At 36.8% G+C, this 12051-nt stretch overlaps 1 protein-coding gene and 1 pseudogene across 2 annotated transcripts in view; one reads left to right on the top strand and one right to left on the bottom strand.

Annotated features, from left to right (window-relative positions):
- The window catches only part of MGAT5 (mannosyl (alpha-1,6-)-glycoprotein beta-1,6-N-acetyl-glucosaminyltransferase), a 214620-nt gene that overhangs the window by 107486 nt on the left and 95083 nt on the right, over positions 1-12051 (bottom strand). The window contains exon 10 of the mRNA XM_011937716.1: positions 1917-2050. Coding sequence (XP_011793106.1) covers positions 1917-2050 — 134 coding nt within the window. The remainder of the gene's footprint in view (positions 1-1916; positions 2051-12051) is intronic.
- LOC105508784 lies at positions 6911-7282 on the top strand (annotated as a pseudogene). Its single transcript, XR_001001330.1, has one exon. The product of XR_001001330.1 is annotated as a 40S ribosomal protein S21 pseudogene (transcript).

The following is a 12051-nucleotide window of genomic DNA, read 5'->3' as shown; positions in this document are numbered from 1 at the left end:
ATATGTGTGTGTACATATAAGGGTCTATATTAGTAATTTAGCCTTCTGTGATATCATTTGCTTACGATGTTATTGGTTGTTGTTTTGCCATACAGGTTCTTCTTTTTTTTAAAAATATAGTCAAGCATATCAATTTTCCCTCATTTCTGCTGAATTCTGAGTCATGGTTAGGGAACTTATTCCCTTCCCAGGTTAACAGAAATTAACCCATGTTTTCATCTTGAATTACATTTTAAGCAGTGAATTTCCTTCAATTTAATCAACCAATACTGCTGAAATTCTCCATCCATGGAGAACAAAATAGGTTTGCAGGACTGTGAATTCCAACATTCTAAAATAGAACTTTGTTTTCTAGGAAAAAAAAAACCTCTCTTCTCTACTCCCTGGAAACTCCATCTCTTGTAGGGCACACACCTGCCATATCACCCAGCAGTTTTAGTCACTTTGAACACAGTTAATGTTTTATTTCACTTGATTTAACACACAGGTCACTTCTTAGGCTATTCTGTGCCACCTTATCCCATCCCTCAAAGTTACACAGCAAAGTCAAATCACAGGCAAACTGAGCATCCTCACCACATTAGGTAAAGCCATCTGTTACCTAATGTGCCAAAAATCAATTTGCCCCATGAACTGTGCCCCAGGGACGGTATGTAATAGCAGGATGATACAGCTCCATGAACAATAATGTTTATGAAGCATACAACACACTGTCACAAATCTGAGCTTAATAGAACACTTAAGGATGAGTTGATTTTTAAAATTACTCTCCATTCTTAATTCTCCCTTCTCATGCCTAACACCCAAAGATTAGTCCAATGCATGTGCTGTTACATTTAGTGAGTGTGAGACAGGGGTTACCTTTAGGTAGCTGCATACAATGGGAAGGGACAACCACATGGGAAGAAGATTAAGAAGGGGTCTTTTGGGTCTTGGTTCTACAAAGCAAACAGATTCATGTCAGAAGTTACAAAGTGGAAACCTCTGGATCAAGTTTATGCTGATAATTTTAGAAAACAGGAATTCTCTCATCATCCAAATTACCTCATGTGGCCTTTCACTTCTGGAATAGGGCTTCATCTCATTACTCAAGACTATTGACTTACAAAATAAATTCATTGTTGGCATAAACACTATCAAATGTGGTTTCTGAGTTCACAGTCCTCAGCTAATTAGAAATAAGGCTAGGGCCAGGTAAACAGAAAGCAGCAGGAAGAAATGGTAAAAGTGGGAAAATAACCCTATAGAAACAGAAAATGTCTAAGAGCCTAGCATCTGCGGCCAGTTAATTCATCATCATTTGGTATGCTGTTCTTACTATATTGGCTCATGAAATAAGCGCTGCTGCTGAAAACAATGACACCAAGTCAGCAAGAGAAGGTAAAATCTCATTCTGGGCCTAGGATTGAAGAAGTCAGTAAAATACAAAACTGAGCCTAAAACAGTTCCATTTTTTAAAAGCTATTTTTTTCTTTAAAAAGTTTGATGCTTAAATAATTACGGTTTAATTATGTGGAAAACAGATCTGCATGAAAGACTTCACCCCTCATTAATGACAAAGTGTACCCTAAATAGTATCTATGTGGCATAAAATGTGTTTAGTGCCTGCCAATCTAATCTAAAGTCACTGCAAAGTCCTTTCCCAAGTAGTTTCTAATGATCCTTTGTACTGAACATTTTTTCTCCAGAATATTTCCAAGGCTTTTCAAAAAATGTTAATGTGGCCTTTTGATTTCAACTAAAAAACAAAACAAAACAAAACAAAAAAATTCAGTAATTCCCAAGGAAAAGGTTCAACAGCACAGACTTCTACAGCTAATGGTCCTGAGAATCATAACCCAAAATAGATGGCGGCTAAGTTTTTCATCTATCCTTGGTGGCATTCTGGAAAGCATACATGAAACAGGAATACTCACGGAACATAGTATAAAACTGCTGAGGGTTCAGATTCCATTTTCCCCAGGGGGTCTTGTGGCCTTTTGATTGGGCATAATTTGCGTGATTAAATTCGGGTTCAGTACCAAATGAATCGAGGACTCGGAGCATGCACCTGAAAGAAAACAGCAATATGTTTAACACTACATACTTGCCCCCAAAGTTGAAAAGGTAAAAGCTCTAACCCTTCCTTCAGGACTACTAAAAACAGGTAAATCCTTTTAGACAGATGCAGGACCAGACAAAAACTGAGATGTTTTAGAATAGCTTGTGTGCCAAACATCTACTTGTGTCACTTTAGTGTCTGAGACATCACACAGCAGATACGATTTGCTTCAGATCGGGTAACTAATTACAGAAGATCAATCAACTACCAGCAAAATAAAAAGTTCCATGAAACCTTGAACTGGGGACTGCCATGTTCAATGCTGTACCCCCAGCACCTAGCCAGAGCTGAGCACACAGTAGGTGTCTAATCAACCGATGCCAAAGAAACAGAGCTACCATCTACAGAGGTCTTATTCTGCTTAAATCATACGGCATGTGTTATCTCTAGGAGAAATCACTCAACGTTTTCATCAATTGGAGTATTTGACTTTACATTAAGCTTAGAATCTTTCAGTAGGCAATGGTATTTTTTATATATCTGATAGCAATAGAACTTTATGTGCTTTCTCCTAGAACTTGAAGAAATGCAAGTGAAGACGTTTTGTTTACTATTCCACCAAAGCCATAAAACAGGGCCAAATCTGGTCTACTGTCTATTTTTGTACGGTCTGTGAGCTTAGAATAATCTTTACGTTCTTAAATGGTTTTTTAAAAAATATTTTGTGACATGTACAAATTATATAAAATTCCAATATCCATGTTCAAAAATAAAAATTGTATTTGAATGTGGCCACACCCTGTTGTTGACCTATTGTCTATGGCTGCTTTCATCCTGTAACAGCACAGCTGAATAGCTGCAGTGACGCATATATGGCCCAAAAAGCTCACAATGTTTACTAGCTGGCTCTTTTCAGAAAGTTTCCTGACCACTGCTCAAGAGTGCACGAAGAACAACCAATTGGAAAAAAAGAATCAATCCCAAAACAAAATTTATTGATTTTGGTAACATTTCATCACTGACTTTCAGGGTATTTGATGTAAATGAAACTTGAGGATGGCCAATAAAAGCAGTTCTATTTTCTAGTATGTATCAATAATACTTCTGAATAACTTTTAGAAGACTAAGAAGTATAAAAGTAAAGACTGAAACCCATATTTTAGAATCAGATGATGGTAACGACTTAAAAATCTGGCTCACTTTTTAAAATCCAAACATGAGATTGGACTTTCTAGGAAATATACTCATAAATTTTCTTTTCTGTGTGCTAGTTTTCTCGTTAGAGATCACTACAATTTGTTAAGGCCAGGAAGTGAAGAAAAGAAAGGCAGGAAGGCCACAACCACACGTCAAATACAAGCTGACCACAGGAGGAATTTCCCTGTCTGAGATTCTTGTGTGGCTCTCACGGAATATGCTCTCATGATAGCGACAGTTTTCACAGTATCATCAAAGATGGGTCATTGGCCTAGTGGCCAATAGGTGGGCAGAAATAAAGCCCACGGTCCTGAAAAAAGCAAGCTAGGGACCCAAGGAACAGATCAGTGTTTGTTTTCTTTGCTCTTTGAATAGCTCAGAGCATCCCTTTCCACTTAATAAAACATACCCATTTCTTATATTTTTCCATTTAAAAACAAGATGTACAAGGAACTGGTTTGAGCCAGTATATATTCTTCTGCAAAAGCTGGCAGTGTTAATGGTGGTAGCTCTGCAGGTCACTGCAAAAAGCAGGTGGAGAGGACAGGACCAACGCTGATTTGTGGGGCTGGGGAATGCTCCACTCCTACCAGAGAACCAGACCCGGGATTCGCCAGCACTACTTTGTGAGTCAAAGATTACAGCACTCTGTGCAGGCACAGCAGGGAGAAACGGCCCACTCTTGTCATAACGAGCCTTGGCTTGAAGGCTCAGCTTCTTCCACTTATTGGCAATTGACTCCAACAGTCTACAGCCGTCCTTGGTATCTGGTGGATTGGTTCCAGGACCCCTGTGGATACCAAACTCCAAGGATACTCAAGTCCCTTACATAAACTGGTATAGTACTTTCATATAACCTATGCACATCCTCTCATATTTAAATCTCTAGATTACTTATAATGCCTAGTATCATATTTGTATTTTTATTATTGTATTATTATCTTTTTCCTTCAGATATTTTTGGTCTGTGGTTGAATCTGTGGATGTGGAACTCATGGCTATAAAATGCTAACGATATACTCTTCTCTAGCTTTGGCTGGTGACCATATTTTTAACTCGAAGTTTTATTATTGTTATTTTTGATTTGGGCAACTAAAACAAATCCTGATGAGTAAAGCTGTCTGCTAAGGGCCTAACGCCTGAAAGCCCGGACTTTGCACAGTGCCTAGATGTAAGCTATGTGGCACTGGGCTCTTCCTGAAATAGGAATGGAATGATCAGATGTCTCTCAGAAATTTATAATTTGACATCCTTTTACTTGAGGCTTTTGCTTGGGAATTGCTTTTCTAGCTTATCTAGGTTTAATTTATAAAACACAGATAGGACACTGGACTTGGTCTATGACATGGAAGGTCTGACATTACAGTTTTCCTTCTTCAATCACATCCTGCCTCTGTGTGTTTTGCAACTATTTTTATAATGTGTTGCTAATATTTAGGCCTTCCCTCTAATGTCTCTGTGTCTGGAACATCATAAGCAGACTAATGACTTAAAAAGGTATTTGTTTTGATGCCCAAGGCAGCTCGCCTTCTTTTAACAGGGATCACAGCAGTCATGCCAAGTAACTCCTGGAACTTTCTCTTTGCTGTCAGCCACACTACTACGAAATGGATGTTCAGGAGCCCCTTGCCATGCCCTAATTTCTAATCTGTGTTTGACATAAAACATGGCATATCTTGGACTACTTGCAGTTTACTTTCTTGTATGTCCTTCAACAAAGGCCTTGTAGGAAGTAAAAAACTCATACCCCATAAAATGGGTATGAGTTTTGCAGTACCTAGCAGAATACTAGTTGCGTGTAGGCATGTAACATATGTTTAATTGAATTTCCTAGGTCCCTACGTAAATTGGACAAAATTTACAATTAATTTTCCAAGGGTTTGCTCCTAATTGAAAGATCAGATAACAACAATACATTTAATGGAATACATACCAACAACCAAGATGAATACTGACAATTCACCTTGGTTGTTGGTATGTATTCCATTAAATTTCTGATTTTTAAAAGGGAAAATTTTAAATCTTCCCTGACAATTTCTAATTTTTAAAAGGGAAAGAAATCGGCAAGAAACTTCCAAGGGGACCTGAGTAGGCTTTTAATGGAATCTTTGCTTCATCACACCACCAAGACTGCAGACCTAAAGCACTAACAGACCTCCTACCAGGGAATATCACTAACATAGATGATTTATTAAAGAAAGGCAGATAAACATTACAATTATCCATAAAACCCCCTCTGAGATGGTGCCTTTTCATCCAACAAGAATGAAATGCCAATCAACGGTGACCATTTTAATAACAAAATTGTCCTTTTTTTAATTCACCTAAACACTACCACTGAGAATATTTTTCCATCCAAAGAACTCTTCTTAATAGCGAGGATATGTGAGTCAAGGGAAGCTTGTACTGCGTAGATTCCTCTGCACATTTATCAGATGTCTGCCATTTACAAAACAGTAGAAAACAACAACTCTACTTTCGTCAAGATTTCAAGAAACAAGCCAAAAACCAGGAAAAAACCTAATGCAAAAGGTAGAGCACTATCTTGGCCTGCAGCAAGTTTTTAGTTTTGCTTTTTTAATATTTATGTGCCATTTACATTGTTAAATATATTTAAGTTTATTCACCTTTTAAAATTTATTTTTTAAAGGAAACTTTTAAAGACCATAAATAAAACCCAGTATTATGCAGCCATAAAAAAGGATGAGTTCATGTCCTTTGTAGCGACATGGATGAAGCTAGAAACCATTATTCTGAGAAAACTGTCACAAGGACAGAAAACCAAACACCGCATGTTCTCACTCATAGGTGGGAATTGAGCAATGAGAACACTCGGACACAGGGTGGGGAACATCACACACCGGGGCCTGTCGTGGGAGGGATAGCATTAGGAGATATACCTAACGGAAATGACGAGTTAACGGGTGCAGCACACCAACATGGCACATTTATACATTATGTAACAAACCTGCATGTTGTACACATGTACCCTAGAACTTAAAGTATAATTTTAAAAAATTCATTCTAAAATTGGCAAAATAACTCAGTTTCTCTGTCCATAAAGTTATTAGCCTTGATGAAACTGACATGAGTAGTCAGTGTTATCTAGTACTGTTGTTTACTACTCTCTCATGACTAAAGACCTCCAAATCATTTGATACTCCTGGCAAGGACCAAATTTGGTGGCTTGGGGGACCTCTGTAATGAGAGGAATTTTTAAATGTGATAAAGGACAAAAGCAATAAAAGACAAAACAAAAAATAAAAATGAGAAATAAAAAACAAAACCCAAAAAATTAGAAAGAAAAAACCCAGTATTGACCACCATACATGCAAGATAACAACAACAAAAAAGCATATAACCTTTAGGAAGTATTTTACAATTCAGAATAGATACTTTTGCCTGCTGAATGCTGAGACTCACAGCTATTCTCACATTGTTAAGAATTCATGTGTTAAAAGTAGTGACAGAGATACAGTAGCATCAAACTACACCTTTGCTCAAAAAGACTGAAAGAAAATTGAAAAATTAATAAATTTCTTTATATAATTCATTGTGATTTAGGGCCATGTTTGTATACCATGTAAAAGTGTTTCAAATACTAAATCGTGGTCCCAAACCCACACTCAGGGGAACACTGAGCTACTCTACTAAATAATAAAGACTGGCTCTCTCGCGCGCGGTGTGGCGGCAGCAGGCTCAGCCTCGAGATGCAGAACGACGCCGGCGAGTTCGTGGACCTGTACGTGCCGCGGAAATGCTCCGCTAGCAACCGCATCATCGGTGCCAAGGACCACGCATCCATCCAGATGAACGTGGCCGAGGCTGACAAGGTCACAGGCAGGTTTAACGGCCAGTTTAAAACCTACGCTATCTGCGGGGCTATTCGCAGGATGGGTGAGTCAGATGATTCCATTCTCCGATTGGCCAAGGCCGACGGCATCGTCTCAAAGAACTTTTGACTGGAGAAAATCATGGAAGTGGAATATTTGTCATAAATAAATAGTGAAAACCTAAAAAAAAAAAAAAGAAAAAAGAAATGAAAAATGTATTTGCTAAACCAAAAACTCAGCAGATGGATTAAAGAGCAGAGTCAACACAGCTGAAAAGTCCAGTGAAATGCAAAATAGACTGAAAGAATTTTCCCAGAATGCAGCACAGAGAGACAAAGAGATGAAAATATGAAAGAAACATTAAACGATATGAAAGACAGAATGAGAAGATCCCACACACATCTAATGGGAGTCTCAGAAGGAAAGAGCATAAAGAACAGGCATTACCTACAAAGAAAAAGGCTCAGAATTTTCCAGAACTAACAAAATAAGTGAATCCACAAATGGAGAAAAAAATAGAAGAAATTCCACAGTTAGGCACCTCACAGTGAAACTGCAGTTCACCAGCTTAAGAGATGACCTTAAAAGCAGACAGAGAAAAAAATATTTTCAAAGTGTCATCCTTTCAAAAACCAAGAAAAGATAAGACATTTACAGGTAAACAAAAATGAAAATGTTTACTACCATCAGGTCTATATACAATAAAGGAACTTCTAAAGGATATACTCTGGGGAGAAGGAAAATGATCACAGAAGGAAAGTCTGAGATGCAAGAAGGAATGGTAAGGAACTGATAAACATGAGGTAAATTTAAGCAAACATTATCTATAGAAAATAATTACAATGGCTTTTAATTAGTAATATTTAAAGGAAGAACTAAAATATTAGAAAACTATCATTTAAGTTGGAATAGGACAGAGTTAGGTGTTCCTAGATTCTCTCATTGTTCTAAAGAGAGCACAAGATATTACAGTTTTGTACTGTCAACTAGCTGGAACTATACTTGCAAGAATTTCCTTTGCTAAATATTTCCCAATTGGCCATGAGAGAAATCTGCATATTTGGAAAGCATAAATGAAAGAATAGCCATTTTTACCCTCTGAAGATTGATGTGGGGTACCAAGCACTGTGGCAGCTTATGCACAATATTGCTGATTTAGTAGTTCACCTTATTGCCATAGGGCAGCATTTGGCTACAACTCCTCTAGCTCCCACTGGATCTCCTTCAGCCTCTCTGGGTCCTGGGCCAGGTGTATGTGCAATTCCACGGCAAAGGGCACCAGCTTGTCCTGAAGGCCATCCATATCATCAGTGTTGTAGGTAATGAGACAGACGCAAATTTGACTTTGTCCTCCTCATGAGTTCCAGTTTGTCCTTGCTCTTACCCACTTCATGTCCAGTTCTCCTTCCTGATACCAGCCACTGACTTCAGGCTTAAAAATAGATGCAAAGAAATAGCTTTGCAGAGTTCTTAACCAGTATCCACAATTGTGTAAAGTCTCATCTCTCAAGTAAATCCCTTATGCTATATCACTAAAAGTGGTTTCTCTGATCCAAATTTGACTGATATGGATACAATAAAAAAAGCTGAGTAAGTTAAAAAGTAACAGACAAAAGAGATTTTCAGATTAAACACACACACACACACAGTTTTTAGATGGATCACTACATAAATGACAAAGTTTCAATTCACCAGAAAGATATTATAATTACAAACTTGTATTGGCCTGATAGAATTACTAGAAGGACCTGTAATTCTAGCACTTTGGGAGGCCCAGGTAGGAGGATCATTTGAGCCCAGGAGTTTAGGACCAGCCTGGACAACGTAGCAAGACCCCATCTCCACAAAAAAATTTAAAAATTAGCTGGGTGTGATGGTGTGTGCCTATAGTCAGGAAGCTGAGACAGGAAGATGGCTTGAGCCCAGGAGTTTGAGGCTGCAATGAGCCACAATCACACCGTGTTCCAGCCTGGGTGACAAAGTGAGACCCTGTCTCAAAAACACAAAAACAAAGACAAAACAAAAATGCCAGCCTGAGCAACAAAGCAAGATATCATCTCTACAATTTTTTTAAAATAAAAATAAAGAATTACCAGACGGAGAAATTGGCAAAATATACCATATTAGATTGTAACACACTACAATTACTGATAGGTCAAGCAGACATCCCCAACCCCCCAAAAAAGCAAAGATCTAAAACTCTTGAAATATAATTAATATACTTGATTTCTTTAACATAAATAAAACCCTGAACCCAACAACTACAGATTTAAACATACAAGGAACATGATAAAAGTTGACCAAGTACTAGGTTATAAAACAAACATAAATAGAATTCAAAGATTAACATCATGCAAAATAACTGTCTCTAACCTCAATGTAATAAAATTACAGATCAACAAGAAAAAGATAACCAAAATCCTTTGTAAGTTTAAAATTTCGAAAAACACCATTCTAAATAATGGGTCAAATAAGAAATCAAAACAAATGGAAATATACTCAGAACTGAAAAGACTGCATATCAAAACTTGTGGGGTACAATAAAAGTTGTAGAGGAAAACCTATATCCCTAAATCCTTATCTTAAAAAAATGTGAAATATAAATTACCTCAGCATCAAACTTAACAACTTACGGGGAAAGGAATAAATGTAAAAAAAATAGAAGAATGGAGATAAGAAAATAAGAGCAAAAGTTAAACTAGAAAGCAAAGATTCAGCAAAATGAACAGGCAAAAGTTGATTCTTTGATGAGGCTCATAAAATAGACAAATCTCTAGAGAATTAAGAAAAACAAGGCACAGACAAATAAAAGAAGGGTCTAACAATGGATGTAGAAAAAAAAGTAAGAGAATGTTCTGAACAACTTTATGCTAATAAAATTGAAAACAAATGGACAAACACCAGAAAAATAAAACTTGCCAAACCCGTTCAAGAATTGGAAAAAATCTGAATGCTCCTATAACAATTTAAAAAATTAAACCAGTAATTTGAAAACTTTCCCCAAAGAAAACACCCAGCATAGATAAACAGTTACATTCCTCAAATGCTTGAAGAACAGTTGTCTTAATCTTATACAAACTGTCAGCGAACAGAAAAAAAGAGGATGCTTCCTAACTCATTCTATGAACCCAGCATAACTTTGATACAAAATTAATCAAGAAGGCCAGGTGCAGTGGCTCACACCTGTAATCCTAGGACTTTGAGAGGCTGAGGCAGGAGGATTGCTTGAGCCCAGGAGTTCAAGACCAGCCTGGGCAACATAGCGAGACCCCTTCTGTAAAAAAAAATTTAAAAATTAGCCAGGTGTGGTGGCACACACCTATGGTCCCAGCTGCTATGGAGGCTGAAGCAGGAGGACTGCGTGAGCCCACAAAAAAAATTAATCAAAAGTGTATAAGAAAATAAAAGTATACAGGCCAATTCACTCATAAATACAAAAGCAAAAATTCTAAATAAAATATTAGAAAACTGTATCCAGCAGTGTATAAAAAATAATTTGTGATGGTTACATTATATTTATTTCATAAGTGCAAGGATGGTTTAACATTAGAAAAATAAATATCATTCATCACATTAACAGATTCAAGAAAAAAAGATCATTTCAAAATATGCAGAAATGGACATGAGATCTTACTAAAAATTCTTGAACTGTACACTTTGAGTGAAGTTTATGGTATGTAAATTATACCTCAATGAAGCCATTTAAAAAAGACGCAGAAATAGCAGTTGCTAAAATATATTACCCATTTATAACTAAAAAAGAAAAACTTAGCAAATATAACCTGATTAAAAAAATACCAAAAATATACAGCCAACATTATTCTGATTAAATATTAGAAGCATTCTTTTAAAAGTTGGCATCAAGGCAAGGATGTTCACTACTTCTATTCAGCATTGTACTGGAGGTCCTGGCAAGGACACCACAAAAAAAGTAAAAAGATGTAAGAATAGGAAAGGAAAAAACAAAATTGTCATTATTTGCAGACAATACAACTGCATATATAGAATCTACAAATTGGCTGGCCCAAGGTAGTGAGTTATCTCAATTGATTGTTCACAGTCAGTTACAGATCAAACTCCTTGTTCCACTCTTTCTCTCCTTCTCACTAGTGTGCTGGACTAGTCTTAAAAAAAAAAAAAAAAGAATCTACACACATTGTTAGAATAATTGGATAAATATTAAAAGTCAATCACATTTCTTCACACAAACAAATATTTAGGAAGCATAATTTTAAAAACATACATCATTCATTCTAGCATCAAAAAATAATTAGAAATCTAATGATGTGTATAAAACTATATGGATAATATTATAAAACTATCGAATAATTTTTAAAAAATACTTAAATAAATGGAGAGATATAACATGCTCACGAATGGGAAGAGTTACTATCATAAAGATTCAGTATCACCAGGCACAGTTCTCAGCACTTTAGGAGGCTAAGGCAGGCAGATTGCTTGAACTCAGGAGTTCAAGACCAGCCTGGGCAACATGGTGAAACCTCATCTCTACAAAAAATACAAAAATTGGCAGGGCATGGTGGCGTGTACCTGTAGTCCCAGCTACTAATTAAAATCCCAACAGGATTTTTTGAAGACTTCAACAAACTTTTAAAAATTTATAGAGATGGGCAAAAGTTCAAGAAATAGCTATAACACACTTAAAGAAGATGAGTTATCCAAACTCCTGACAGATTAAATATGGAAAGTAAAACTGTTTTGTGTTTACAAGGAAATACAGAACATTGTCTCCATTATCTGAGAGTATGGATGAATTTCTTAAACAATTCACAGAAAGCACTGACCACAAACGAAGAGGTTCATCAAGACACTATAAAGAAAAGTATGGCCAGGCGCAGTGGCTCAAGCCTGTAGTCCCAGCACTTTGGGAGGCCGAGACAGGCGGATCACAAGGTCAGGAGATCGAGACCATCCTGGCTAACCCGGTGAAACCCCGTCTCTACTAAAAAATACAAAAAA

This window comes from Colobus angolensis, unplaced genomic scaffold (genome assembly GCF_000951035.1).
Source record: "Colobus angolensis palliatus isolate OR3802 unplaced genomic scaffold, Cang.pa_1.0 Scaffold168, whole genome shotgun sequence".
NCBI lineage: Eukaryota > Metazoa > Chordata > Mammalia > Primates > Cercopithecidae > Colobus > Colobus angolensis.
Note: the sequence above shows the minus strand (reverse complement) of the source record. Positions and strands in the feature narration are given on the sequence as shown.